Genomic DNA, 15,240 nt, shown 5'->3' with positions numbered 1-15,240 from the left:
ATTCAACGGTAAAGCCATCCGGGCCAGGCGCCTTATCTTTTTTAAGGTGTTGAAGTGCAGATGTCAATTCTTGTTGTGTAATGTCCGACTCCAAAGGGGACAAATCCAGAGAAGAGGGGTCTGGTCTTGGTATAGTAGAAAAGAAGTGTGAAAGGGAATCAGTGGTGGGTTGCGTTTCAGATGAATATAAAGATTTATAAAAACTGGAGAATTAGTTTAAAATTTCCACATCCTTAAATTTTAAATTTGAATTAATATCGTAGATCGAATCAATGTTCAATTTGTTTTGCCTGATTTTTAAGTAATTAGCCAATATTTTCCCAGCTTTCTTTTTGCCTCCATAGAACTTTGCACTGGATTTCAACAAGTACAAGGAAGCATCATCAGTCGACTTTTTGTTGAACTGCAATTTAGCGTTTATAAGAGCTGTTAAGCAATCCTTCGAGTGTGATGTGTAATAAGAGTGTTCTAGCTTTTTGATATCTTGAAGAAGATTCTTAGTATGTAAACGGGCAGATCTTCGTTTCTTAGCAACAAAACTTATGATAAAGTCTCTTGGCGAAGCTTTAAACGCATCCCATATGCTTGAAAACGGTAAGCAATCAGTGTGATTGAGTTGAAAATAGTCATTAAAAAAAACAGTGAAGGAAGCAGTAAACTCTGGGTTTAAGAGAAGTGCATTATTAAAGCGCCATCTTCTAGGGGTTAAGGATTTGGGTAAAATATCGATGCCAATCAAAACGGGAGCATGGTCTGAGAGTAAAATAGGGCCAATTTCTGCATTTATAAGCGTTTGCGAGATGTTATGGGAGACAAAAATATAGTCAATCCTAGATTGGGTGTGGTGAGTAGGAGAGTGGAAAGTGTATTCTCTAGTAGTAGGATTACATAAACGCCACGCATCTAGAAGCTTGTGTTGGCTGATGGTATGAACAAAAGACTTATGCTGTTTATTAGGAACAAAAGGGAATCTGGAATTTCTGTCAACAAATGGGTCAAAAACCTGGTTACAATCGCCAGCCAATATAAAATTATCTTTCATAGCGTGTGTAATCTGTCTGGCCAATGTGGACCAAAAGGAGGACTCACCTGAGGTAGGGGCGTAGACATTAAGAAGAGACACTGGGACCCCTTTTAACAACAATTTGACAAGCAACCATCTACCATCACCATCAGATTCTTGCGACAATAGTGAGATTGGAAGTGACTTGCGGCAGAGTATCGTTACTCCATTACGCTTCCCATCTCCTGGAGATGAGAAAGCATCACACACCCACCCTCTTTTCAGTTTTGATGACTCGATGTCCGTTAAATGAGTCTCTTGCAAGAACACCAAGTCAGCCTTCAATTTAGCTAAATGAGTGAGGACTCTCTGCCTTTTGATGGGAGAATTCAGACTCCTAACATTCCATGAAATAAATCTCAATGACATAAGTAATCTAAAAAATAATAATCCAAACCTGTGAGACGCACATCCAGTTTGCTAATACAACAATGTATATAAATGAGTGAGAGTAAAAAGAACTGGAGAAAAGAAAGAAATTCAGATAAGAGACAAAAAGGATAATCAGAAAGCATGGATATTGAAGAAAAAAGGAAAACCTGGAAAAAGTAGAAGAGATTATTGAGGAGGAGAGGAAGCTGAAACCAGAGACTGGAAAGAATAGATATTAGAAAAATGGACAAAGGTGAGCAGGAAAAAAATAAGACTTAATAGGAATAGATAGGACACCAAAAGTGAGAATATGGGGAAATGGAAATACTAGACAAAAAACAAAAGACAAAACAAAAGACATACCTACACTTAGGGAACGAGAGGATGGGGGAAGGTGGAACAGCATGAAACAGACGGGCCGTCCAGCGAAGACCAAACCGGATCCATGAGAGAACACGCCATAACATAAACACAACTGTGGAAGAAAAGATATGGGAATGATAAACAGAGAAACAGTGAAAATTAAGAAACCAGTTAGCCATCCCTAAGATAAGAGAGAAATAGGTAATTATTTAAATGTATAACAACATAGCTCCTGCAATCAACAAGAGAAAAAACAAAATAAATAAAAGAGAGCAGCCTAAACAAGAAAATTCAAACTAATCAAGTTCCATGTGAGGAGGAAGGTCTCAAAGAATCCATTAAGTCTATCTTGTGTGCATTAATGAAACTTTGCAGACGCACTGGATCATCGTAGGAAGTGGTTTTGTTATTGTAGGTGACTTTGAACAGACAAGGATGGTATAGACCATATCTAGCACCCATAGATCGAAGGACCGGTCTCATGTCCAGGAAGCCCTTGCGTCTTGACGCAGTAGCTCTGGAATAGTCCTGCGCAAAGAGTAATGTAGCTCCAGACCAGGAAATCTTCTGACGAGCTTTGGCAGCAGCTAGAACTTTTAACAAATCTGTGTACTCCAAAAAGTAGAGAATGACACCTCTCGGTTTCTGTGAGGACGCGGTTGTAGAGGCAATACGACCCAACCTGTGAGCCCGTTGTATGTTCAGCGTGGTGTCATCTGGTAAATGGAGAACCTTTGAGAGAAAGGACTTGAAGAAGGCGACAGGGTCTGTACCTTCGACCCCCTCTGCCAGATTATAAATACGCATGTTGTTTCTTCTATTTCGATTTTCAAGATCCTCAACTTGTTTATGTAGTGTGGATACCTGAGATTGTAAGGAAGTAACACATTTAGTAGTGTCCCGAAAAGAGGAGACATTCTGTTCCACTACTGTAAGCCTGGCGTCCAATTGTGACCAATTATCCGATAAAATTTGTAATTTGGTATTGGTTTCCTCCATAAACGGCCTGAGGGCTCGTATTTCCTGTAACAACAGTTCCATGGAAACCGGAGAATTCGGTTTGGGTGGTGACGGGGGATCTTTTTTTAAACGCTTCACATTAACCTTTCCTGCGGCTGACTGTGTAGGTTCCATACTTGCGTTACACAAGTCAATTTGAAGGAGTCCTGAAGTATCCAAATGAGAAAGTTCTGAAAAAACTTTTGAATGTTTAATAAAGATGCGTTTAGGTTTTGAAGTAGCAGAGGGGGTACCTTTTGTTCGTCCCATAAATCCGTGTTGGTAAAAATACAGGACACAGACCTAAACCTCAAGAAATATGGAGTAGCCGTGAGGTGAACAATGAAAAAAAAATAAAAAAAAGAAAAGAACATAAAATAAAAAAATAATAATAATCAATAGGACCTGGTATTTATCCAAAGTCTATTTAGTCACCAATGCTGGATAATATTTTGAATTCTTGAGAAGACGGTATGAGGCGTTTAATATGAGAGGAGGAAAGGTCCGCAGTGCCTTATTAGGCAATTATTAGTCTGGAAAGTCACTAGTTAGGAAAAAGATGTTGATTTCCCCAAAAATGGAAGCAGCCTTTGAAATTAGCAGGGCTCTCCTTGGCAATATAAGAGCAATTGCAGGAGGGATGAAGAGAAAGGCAAAATGGTGGCTATAACCACATCACCACAGCGCCTACCGGAGACGGGGTGAAACTGGGTTACTGCACCACCAATTGCCACCACATGAGGAGAAAGTGGCCAGACTGAAGCGCAGGGAGGCAAAAATGTAAAATAATGAACATTTGCTCTGGAAATACAGGTTATGTCACGCCGCGGTAAAAAACAAAATGGCGGCCGGCATAGCGCGACCCCACCGATGCGCTCAAACTGAAGAAAAAAGTGGTGCAAGAATTACCGGGAGAGCGTCCAGTGCTGTAACATCCCTGCGAGCATCTGTTCACCCGCACAACATTCCGAAGACTAGCCAGATTAAGGTGAATTAGGCGATGTTCTCCCACTCCGGTCCGGGAGCTTCACCACGGCACCGCCATCAATGCCGGGCTCCAAGCCACGCTCATCCTGTGCATCTTGTTCTTGTTTCATATCACTGGAGTGTGCAAAGATGCTTTTCTCCCAAAAAGATTTACAAAGTTCCTGATTTTCACACATTGAGAAGGTTTAACAGTGTTTCCTAACCCTCACCCATGTAGAGGTTTACTCTGTGATGTGAGATCTCCTTCACTCTAAAGAATCTACCTACTGCAAGGCATCATCCAAGGTATGGCATCATTCCATAATTCCACACTAGAGCATGTATAGGGTTTTTACAGTTTTCAGAATGTTTCAAGACACTGAGGAGATATGTAGGAATCAACCACTAACAGTGTGCTTTGAGCTATATGTCTGTCCCACAGACCCATAGCTATGTGTGAAACAAGGATATTGGTAGCAATTATCACAAAAGTCGTGATTTTTTTCATAGACATCCAGAAGCAATATATATATCCCAAGATGTCTTCAATAAACTGTTGCGTAGGATGCTAGAAATAAAATGTAATTTCCCTAAAAACACCTTAATTGACATGGCCCAAGGTTTGTTATCCAAACACAAAATCTTATATCATTATGGAAACAATACAATACCACACATTAATAAATTGGACTCAATACAGTTGTCCTACACATCACACATGTGAAATAGGATACAGTCCACAAACCTCACACATTTACCAGCCTAGTAAAATCCATCACTACATTAATGCTCATTTTTAAATGCTTGTGAATGTATTGTAGAGATGGATTTTGTCCTGGCATCAAGGTTCTTGACATGCTCTTTCCTTCTTATTTCAATGCTCAAGAATTTCCAGATTGCATTCTTGATTTTCCTGTTTTTTATGCTATAAATAATTGGGTTTAGTGCTGGGGGTACACACAAGTAGGCAAGCCCCATAGCCACATGCAGAACAGGAGAAGCATTCTTCCCATACCTGTGTGCCAAGGTCAGGCCAATCTGAGGGATGTAAAATATGAGCACAACACAGATGTGGGACACACAGGTGCTGAATGCTTTCAGGCATTGTTCTTTTGAGGTAACCTTTAAGGCAGTCTTTAGAATTAGGAGATATGAAGTGAGAATAAACAGTGAATCTAACAAGAAGGTGCAGAGGACCAGAACCAACCCATAGGTGCTGTTTATAGTTGTGTCAGCACAGGCAAGCTTCATCACATCTGGGTGGAAGCAGAAAGCATGGTAGAGCTTGTTGTTATCACAATATGGAAGCCTTTTGAGCAAAAAGGGTAATGGGAAATGAATGCAAGCACCTCTGGTGAGAGCAACCAACCCTATCTTTGATATCACTGGGTGTAAAATAGACGCGTACCTCAGAGGGTTACATATGGCAACGTAGCGATCAAAGGCCATGGCCACCAAAATGGCAGATCCGGTAGAGGACAGTGAGTGTATGAGGAACAGCTGGGTCAAGCACCCAAAGAAGTTAATATTTCTAATGTCAAAACAGAGAACACTGAGCACTGTGGGAAGAGTAGACAGCGTCAAGCCCAAATCAGTGGCTGAAAGCATCCATAGGAAAAGGTACATGGGCTCACGGAGGTGGCTATCTGTCTTTACAATGAACATGATGAGGCAATTGCCAAGAACAGAGAGAAGATACAAAAAACACAGGGGAACAGAAATCCATAGGTGAGTGACCTCAGCTTCAAAAAGTCCCATTAGGAGGAAAGATGGAAAACTGGAGCTGTTGGTGTTGATAGATGCCATCACTCACGTAATATAAAGAAATCAGGTTTACTAGCCAATAACCTAGAAATAAAAAAAATACATTTATACTTTGTAATGAGATGACTTTTGCTGAGATTCATGAAGATTCAATTTTTAAAGTAGCACATGCCTATACAGGTAACTATTTAGATGTGCCAGTTTTCACTATAAACTCAAACACACTGATGAAACCCAACAGAACATGAAACCTCCCATATCCCTTTAACAAGATAAATGCCAATAAAACAACAATTTCCCTATTCCCTGACACAATAAAAATGCCGGCTAGAGAAAATTAGTTCCAAGAGATAATGTATCAATCTTTATTCCTTAGAGAAGGGGACAACAAGGTGTGGCTTTTTATAGTTAGCAGCTATAAGGAAATGTAGGGACTGATTTATAATTTGCGGACTGATTGTCCTATGTCAGGGAGATGGAGTAAATTACTTTTACACCATGATGATAACACACATGCCAAATTTTGAAATGTCCACCAGCTTAACAGAAACCAATGTCAAGTCAGTTCTTGCGACTGTGTTGGAACTTTGCTGTACGGCTCCGTCAAGCATGACGGATCCATACAGTAAAGTTTAGATACATTTGCTTTTTGAAAACAAAGCCCCAAAATGAGTTTTTGGTTTTTTTAACAGTAAAAAAAATAACATTGCCCCCCCTTCCTCTTTTTAGTTTTTTACTGCCCTGTACCACCAATGTTTGCTCGGCGGTGACACGCAGTAAAATCAGCTATCTGTCCGACCATCTAAACTGGGCTTGTGGACTAAAAGCCAATCCTTCAACAGCCTGAGTAGTCTCCGTCACTGCCAAACTAGGATCCATCTACATAAAAATTCGGGGAACGGACCACTATATTGGAAGTCAGCATACTCCATCGCCGTTGTGATGGAATATGCTTACCATCAATATATAAATCAAGCCCATTGTAGACTTGTATGTCGATGTTTGGGAATAGTCATGTGTATCTTTTCCCCTTTGTTTTATCCATATTTTATTTTTTCAGAGATTGCAGATTGTTAAAATAAGGACCTTATGATCAAATTAATTTACAGCTTTAACATATTAAGAGAAATTGGGAGATTTAAAACATATATGATCTTTTAGCAGTGTTTTTGTCCTGTCACTGATTGGTAAAATGGATGCTCAAAAGTCAATATTCACAGCATGACAAACACCAACTATTACATACTGCAGTCATACGTGGAATGGAAGGAATTTATAGAATGTATTGGTACCATGTGCATGGAGGAATCAGGGTACTGGAAGTAGGGGCTTTAGGGTTGGCTATGTAGTACCATACATGACAACATTTTGAAACAGCAAAGAAGGAGATAGTGAGAAAAATCTGAGAATTTATTCTCCTCATTAACTGACTGTTAGACCTGGCACCATTGGCGTGGGTCTCCCATGCATTTTTACCTTTGCTTCCTTTGTTTTTGTTGGGTGTTGGACTCCATTTTGCTGGTCTAGATGCTTTGGGCACATTTCCACTGCTGTTCAGTGCCAAAATGCAAGTGTTCCCTTTGTTAACCCCTTCTGTGCCCATGACGAGCTGGACTCGTCATGGGCCGCGGTTGCGCTGTGCCCATGACGAGTCCAGCTCGTCATGAACCCCGCCCGCTAATGAAACGCCCGGCACAGGGCGTGGAAAGGGCGGGGCACTGAAGGGGTTAATTGTTGTTATGGATTAGTGATTCCATGATTGGCATATTTGATTTACTTGAAAGACCCTAGTATAGTACACTGTGTGTGTGCCCAGGGCCTGTAAATCAAATGCTGCTTTTGGGCTACTGCACTGATTGTGTCACTCACAGATGCAGCCTGCAAAATGTGACTCTGGCCTGCCATTGCAGAGCCTGGGTGCAGTCTGGACTGACATGTCGACTAGGCAAGTGCACACACATGCCAGTCCCTAAACCTTTCCTTTTCAACATTAGTCACCCCTAAGGTAGGGTGCATTGTATGTGAAAGGTAGAACATGCCCTGATGTGTGTGGCATGTCCTGATAGTGAAATACTGCCAATTTCATTTTTCACTATTGCAAGGCTACCGGTTCCCATAGGACACAACTGGGAGTTTGTTTATAAATCTTATAAACTTAACTTGCCCTGGGAACAAGGTATATAATTAAAGTTTAGTATGCCTGAACTCAGAATGTTAAAATGCAGCATTTAGTGAGGTTGATTTTTACATTCTGTGTTTGAAAATACCACTTTTAGAACATAGGTATTTTGTTGCCTAAAGATCCAGTGTGTCTCTGCTAGGTTTGTATATTGCATGTCTGGTTTTTGAATGACGGAGGCTGAAGAGGAACAACGGCTCCAGAAGTCTGATGATCCAGGGCTGGGCTGAATAGACCTGGGCTGTATTTAGAGTAGGGGGAGGAGATTTCATTTCACTTGCTTTCAACAATGCTGTCTCCACCTCCTGCCAGGAAGCTGCATCGGTGAGGACAGAACGGTTTTGGCTGGGTACAGACACTCTCTGCCTTCAAAGCACAAATGATTTTAGTGTATAAAAAGAGGGGCCCAGACCCCAGACTCTTGAACCACTTCTGGGAAATCAAGAGGAACCTTTGCCAAGGAGAAGAGCCAGAGAAGCTGAGAAAGAATACTGCCCCTGTGCTGCTTGCTGTCTGGGGTTGGCCTGCAGTGGCTACTTGCTGCCATGGAAAGGAGAAAAAGACTTTGCTGCTTGCTTTGCCCCCTGCTTGCAGAAATGATCTCAAAGGGCTTGAACTTAGCTTGCCCCCTGTTCGAGAGGTCTCAGGAACAGCAAAGACCTCACCGTGTCTGTGGGCACTATCTCTGATCGTCTCCGCAGAAGAAAAGGGCACCCGACTCTGTCATCGAGTCCATCACAGGATTCCATGTCCTGAAAGCAACGCCAAGAGCAACACCTCACTTCGCAATGCAACCATAGTCTCACCGTATCCGTCTGCACTCTGCAACACTTAGCTACACGCTGCAAGGACATCACTAACTCTGTCGCTGCTCGACCTGAACATTCACTGGCTCCATCGCTGCACCGTGACCTGCCAGCACCACAGCGAGCACCGCCTCTCCCTTCTATACAAACTCTGGTCTCAAGACTCCATGAACGAGCTGCTGCCTGCACCGCATCTTGAGGACATCGTCCAACGCAGCACTCCGTTTCACAATGCGACCACAACGTTTGCCTCGACTGACTCGCACCAACGTGTTAGGCGCAACAAGAAAGGTACTGTGTCTGAGTCTGTCAACACTTTAGCTGGCCCGTATCGACGCGGTTGGCTGGAATTGTTAGACTCTCTCGTATTCAGTATTGCGGTAGTCCCAGGAGGAGCTACTGCGTCAGAGGAACTGTGTTTTATTGATTTTCCTGCATTTTAAAGGTTATTTTGCACAAGTACTATTTTTCCATAGTATTGTAAGTTGGATTTTTATCATTGTTGGTCTTGTTGGTTTAGATAAAGATTTCCTATTTTTCTTAAACTGGTGTGGTGTCCATTTGTAGTGGTTTCACTGTATTACTGTATGTGTTCACAAATGCTAAACACACTGCCTCGTGTCAAGCTACCAAGGGGATGAGCAGGGGTTATTTCAGTAGTGTATCCCCCTTACCCTGACTAGAAGCAATGGGCCCTATTTGGACAAAGGTACCGACCCCTGCCAACTAGAGACCCCCATTTCTAACACTAACATTGAAAAGGAGGCTTGTTTAGATGGGATTAAGTGAAAAAGAAATTGGGGCTATATACATCGGGAGTTTCACGCCTGAATCAGGTATTTTGGTGTGTGTGCCAAACGCCCTCAAAATACCCGTGCTGGAATTCTGAAGAAGAATGAGCCATCAAACGGCTTCTAATTCACATTTACATGTGTTTATCTTGTCACATTTGCTATTAGTTCAGAGGCAGAAGTCAAGTGAAAGGCAATGTATTCTGAAAATCTGCTGCTTATTTACCATGGGCACTGTTTACTTTTTTTTTTTACCGATTTGAAATTAAGGGAATTTTGTAATATGAATCTGGGGAACAGTAGGTTAACACAAATCAACATTGAAATATTTTATTATACCCAAATGAGCATTACATCATATTTTAAAATGAAAGTAAAAATGAGGCACCTTGTTAATTTGTAATTATGAAGTGAAGGAAATAAAAAATTGAATAGGATCAAAACAAACCAAGATACTTTACTTTGTGATGTGCAGATAACTTTAATATATGAAGAAATCCAATTTTACTCATAGTTTTTCCACCAACTATACATTTAGCAAAAAAACTGAATGCCTGATGAAAATGTAGTGACCGTTTATAGGGGCCACTCCTATAAAAAATATGTTCTTAGTAAATGACAGTACCTCAGCACACCATGCTTTAGTCACATATTTTGGAGAATGTGCAGTAAAATGTACCACTGGACACACACTACTCTTCCACAATGTTTATACTGAACAGCATGTCTCATTTGCTACACTTGTTCTTTGTTGAGTTCTTTGATGTTCCCGACCTCCATTACTTCAGCGATGTGACATTGATGGACCTCAACCACTCTGAAAACAGCGCCACTGTGGAGGATGCTAAACACTTTACACATGCTGCCTACATTTCATTTAAATATTTTACCTATGTTCATAGCTTTCAGGCGACCCAGTGGCAAGTGTGACACCTCTAGATGGTTAATTGCTTTTAACCAACAGCAGCTTATATGCTGGCTATTTTCATTAACATTGTTACAATGTTATAAGATGAACTACAAGTGCCAAAATGCAATGTGGTGTTGGTGAGATGTGCCAGAAGGTTTTACACTTGATAGGGGGTGTAGGCAAGTACTCCTCTTGGCATGGTTACACCCCACTTTCTGCCTGACTCCGATGTATCTTTAAATGAATGTGCAATGGGTTCCTGCTAACCAGGTTACTTACCAATGCCTGTGTTCTTTCCTAAAACTGTTCCTTTGTTTCCACAATTGAAACACCTCTGCCTACATATAAGTCTCTTGTAAAAGGTACGAGTGGTAACAAGTGTTTTGTGACTAGAGTGTCTCTCTAAGGGCTGCAGGGTATATAGTGTCACCCTATGATACCCCTTATCAAACACATGCACACGGCCACTGAAGACTGCATGTTTTGGTGCAGATAACATTGAAGAGTCAAACTGCCACACTGTGTGCTGAGCTAACCAGCACTGAAAGAGGCATAGGTAAGTTACCTCTACAGCAGGCCTTATATCCCTAAGGCAGGGTGCACTGTACCTCTTTTGAGTGCATAACTGCATGAGTGGATATGCCCCTATACTGTCCAAGTACATTCCTAGACATTGTAAGTGCAAGGTGAAGCCATACTGAGTACATGGGCTGGGAGCTTGTCAATATGAGTTCCACAGCTCCATGATGCCTTCACCGAATTCCAAGATGTGTGGTACCAAACATCTCAGATTAATAAATCTACACCGATACCAGTACTGGATTCATTAATGAATGCACTCAGAGGGCACCTCAGAGGTACCCCCTGAAAGCCTACCAAACCACTAGTGAGTGCCTGACTGGTCTACACCAGCCTGCCACTTCTAGATATGTTTCTGACCCCCTGAGGTGGGAGCCTTTTCCTCTTCTGGGTCAGAGACAAAGACTGCTCTGCGTGGCGGTGCTTCACACCATCCACAAGCAGGAACAGCACTGAAGGGTGGTGAGCCTAAAGGTTTCCCGTTCTTTGGTAAGTTGACCAGGGCCTCTCCAGCTAGTGTAAATGCCCACCCCCCTGACCCAGCCCCAGTCGTGGCAGCAAGGTTGGCAGGTACATTTATAAGTAGGAGAGGTGTGTTTCCTCTCATCCAGGTTCACCCCTAAAGTGTCCTGATCTGAATTGACCCCTTCCTTTGAAAATCCCCCATATTATTCTGGAGGATTTAAGGCGATAGGGTTAGGATTATGTCCCCTCCCCAGAGGGAGTGGACATACAAATGGTGTAGTCACCTGAACGGTAAGTAGCCCATTAGCTACTACCTTCGGACACCTTTAATGCCCCTAAAACAAGGGGCCCACTGACCCTTAATCCTGATATTACCAATGACCTATGAAGAAGAGGACAAAGAAGGTCCAATCAGCAACACAATCTGACGACACCGACTGACTTGGACCCAGCCCTACCGGCTTGTAGGAAGCCCTCAAAGGCCCTGGTACAGCAGAGTGACTCGTCATGCAGCCCAGCCACCTCCAGAACTGTGGGAGTACTGCCTGTCTTCTAAAACGACTCCTAATTTCCCATGGACAGTGGGCCTGTCAAGAAGGAAACTGACTCTAAAGACCAATTGCTCTGCCTGTAAAACCGCAAAGTCGACACCTTCTGCACACCATGGCCTGAGTACAAGTGACCCACAAGTGCAGAAAAGATTCCCCAGCGATCCTGAGCAAGAGTCTCTCATGGGTTGACCCCTGCTGGACTCCGTACGGATAAGTTGCCTTCTGAGACCAAAGGACACCACTGCACCCAGAGCCTGTGGGCCTTGGGGAGATCTATCAATGGTGTCCCGATGCCCCAGTTAATCCCAGTTTACCTGTGCAGCTGTAGGTTTCCATTGATTGGCCTGCAGGTCTGAGCCTTCAGCCTTTTTCCAAGTTTGTGATTCCCTATTGTTTGCATTGGGCCCCTGACGCTGTGCTGGTACTCTACACAGGGCCATCAGTACCGCTAGAGGTCTAAGTTTGCTGCTGCCTTGTGGCCCCCATGCTTACCTTGTCCTTAACCCCCAGAGACTGGGTTCCAAAATAGCACTGCTTACCTGCAAGTAGTACCACTTTGATTGCCCCCTTTCTCAATTGAATAACATTGGCACCAGACCCCGAATTTGACTTCTGCACCCACCCTGCACCAAATGCCGCTGTGGTTCAGTTTTGTTACTTACCTGAACCTTGCATGGTAATGATTTGTGATTCAAAAGCTTAATACCATAAGTTTTTTACTTACCTGCAAATTGCTACTTGTGCTTCCTCCCATAGGATAACATTGTACTGATTGAAAAATTCAGTGCCCACTTTTGATATTGTAAAACAGTGATATTGCAAAATGTATTTTACTGCAACAAAGTATCTTTGGTTTTAGAAAATAAATATACAAAAATAAATATTTTTACAAAGAATTGTTCTCGAATTTAGTCCTTGAAGGGCCGATTCACAGAACTTACTTAAGACAAAATTCTAAACTTACTACTTTTGGTATTCACAGAAGTTAGGATTTTGTCTTAAGTTTGTCTTAAGACAAACTTAAGACAGACTTAAGACAAAATCCTAACTTAAGTCTGTCTTAAGTCTGACTTAAGTCTGTCTTAAATTTGTCTTAAGTCTTTCTTAAGTCTGTCTTAAGTCTGTCTTAAGTCTGTCTTAAGTTTGTCTTAAGTCTGTCTTAAGTTTGTCTTAAGACAAACATAAGGCAAAATGCTAACTTCTGTGAATACCAAAAGTAGTAAGTTTAGGATTTTGTCTTAAATTAGATCTGTGAATCGGGCCCTGAGTATTTATAATCATTTCTCGCCTGTGTGTATACAACATATGCTTAACACAGCCCTCTGATGAGCCTAACTGCTCGCCTACACTACCACAAAAGAAGGCATTAATATTACCTACTGTAGCTTCTGTTAAACCTCTGGGGTCCCACTGGACGTTGTGCACACTGTACCTTACTTTGATTAGTATATACAGAGCCAGCCTCCTACTGGGGGCACTTGGTGACGAAAAATATCTAAACAATAGTAGCATCACTTTGACATTGTAAAGCAGAGTGTATAGAAATACATTAGAGATCATGCTGGAAATCAGTTTTGCTGTCTTTAATAAGATTGGTTATACAAAGTAACCTAGTGCAATACAGACATCAGAACGTAATAGAAACTGTAGGTTCATCTAATTCTTATGGTGCAACTCAGAAGATTCAAGGGGTCACCGTGTTCCCTGTTGAGAGTTGATTGGCAAGCTCGACACATTTTATCATATTTAAGCCATGTAAACTGAGGAAATGAGAGTGGGTTGGCAGTAAGCATGTGGGAGAGTGTGTGTGTGAGAGTGTTCGACAAGCAGAGTGCATGAAAGAGACCAAGTGCAGTTTGACTGATAAAGGTAGATCAGTGCTAAACACAGACTATGGCTAGAAAAGACGAAGCGATGTCACTCCAAAAGAGTGCTTTACTTTGTTAAAGGAATACCTGATGAAGCGTTTCACACACATTAAATAGAAGTTGTTATCATTGTGTGGCCACATATTGCTGAAAATCCCTAAAACATGACCAGTCCACCTTACAATGTTGTGTATTTGTAAAGACCAAGCTAATCAGTGCAGCTTCCCTGTGAAATAAAAATGTTTATGTTGTTAAAACGCATTCCTTTAATTACAATACAAATGCATTGCAATGTAAGAAGAAGCACAGAGTCAGTCACAAACTCAATGTCCACATTTCAAGTCCTCGCAAGTCTCTGGTTAAATAGAGTGGAAGGCAGGAGTGACCCTGGTCATAAGATTCACAAGGATGCGCACCTAGAAAGTGTCAATTGCTTACCAATGATCCCTTACAGTCGGTAATCCTTCAAAGGTGGAAGGTGTATGTTGAAAAGGGAGTATGGAACCCAAAGTGGTTCTGTAAGTGAGGACAGAGAATGCACATCCCCTGAGGATGGTTGGTTTCCAATATATGGAAGCATTGCCAGACTCTGCATGAAAACAACATCATACTTCATGAAGGGACTGTGAATGCTGCACATGTTGGATAAACTGTCAAATATTATTTTAATGATGCAGTGCAAGTTCTGTAAAATGTAAGGCCACATCCTGCTTTTCTAAAACTAAACCGAATCTCTTATCGGACACCAATTCAGAGGCTCAGAGACTATCCACCTGGGTTAAAACAGTGGTAGATATTGCAGCCCCTAAAAAGAGCTTCATCTCCAGAAGTGTTAGATTTGAGGATCTCTAGTTGGCATAGGTAGGTACCTGTGACAAATAGGGACCCTTGCATCTAGTCAGGGTAAAGGGGTAAACTCCTAAAATAACCCCTGCTCACCCCCTTGGTAGCTTGGCTAGAGCAGGCAGGCTTATGTCAGAGGCAGTGTATAAAGCATTTGTGAACACATACAGTAATCAAGTGACAACACTACAGATGGACACCACACAATATAAAAAATAGGTATTCTGTATATAGATTTAACACAAGACCATAAACGACAAAAATCCACAATACTGTTACTTTAAAATGGTAGAATTTAGCTTAGTTCTCTTTAGATCTTAAATGTGACACTTTGAGTCAATGTACCTTAAGATGCGACACACAGGGCAACAAAAGTGTTGCAGGGAAGGTGATGCGGTAGGTCCTTACACGCAAAGGCGATGATGCGTTGAAGATCTGGTGCAAAGAAATAAAGATGGCGTCTTCTTGTTGATGCGACATGCTTCTCCGATGTTGCGAGATGTCTCGGCTCGATGCGTCAGCTGCAGCGGTGACACCCTTATCCAGTGATGCGACGACAGCAGCTTTGGCGGCGACACTCTTCTCCAACGAAGTGAGACGCTTCCACTCGATGCGACAGTTGCAGCGGCGACACCCTTGTTCAGTGATGCAGCGGCTGCGACGGCGACACGCTTCTTCGGTGTTGCGCGACGTTTCTCGTGATGTGTTGCAATGCGACAGC

At 42.2% G+C, this 15,240-nt stretch overlaps 1 protein-coding gene across 1 annotated transcript; it reads right to left on the bottom strand.

Moving 5' to 3' along the window:
* Window positions 1-4,546: 4,546 nt before the first annotated feature.
* Window positions 4,547-5,569, bottom strand: LOC146806176 (olfactory receptor 51G2-like). Its single transcript, XM_085620600.1, has one exon. It carries the CDS (start codon window positions 5,567-5,569, stop codon window positions 4,547-4,549), a length of 1,023 nt encoding a protein of 340 aa, XP_085476726.1.
* Window positions 5,570-15,240: the final 9,671 nt, after the last annotated feature.

The sequence above is a fragment of the Triturus cristatus genome, chromosome 8 (assembly GCF_964204655.1).
Source record: "Triturus cristatus chromosome 8, aTriCri1.1, whole genome shotgun sequence".
Taxonomy (NCBI): Eukaryota; Metazoa; Chordata; class Amphibia; order Caudata; family Salamandridae; genus Triturus; species Triturus cristatus.
Note: the sequence above shows the minus strand (reverse complement) of the source record. Positions and strands in the feature narration are given on the sequence as shown.

Bases quoted from the DNA above. Each gene is read 5' to 3' on its own strand.
- LOC146806176 (XM_085620600.1), bottom strand. From the start codon at position 5,569: ATGGCATCTATCAACACCAACAGCTCCAGTTTTCCATCTTTCCTCCTA.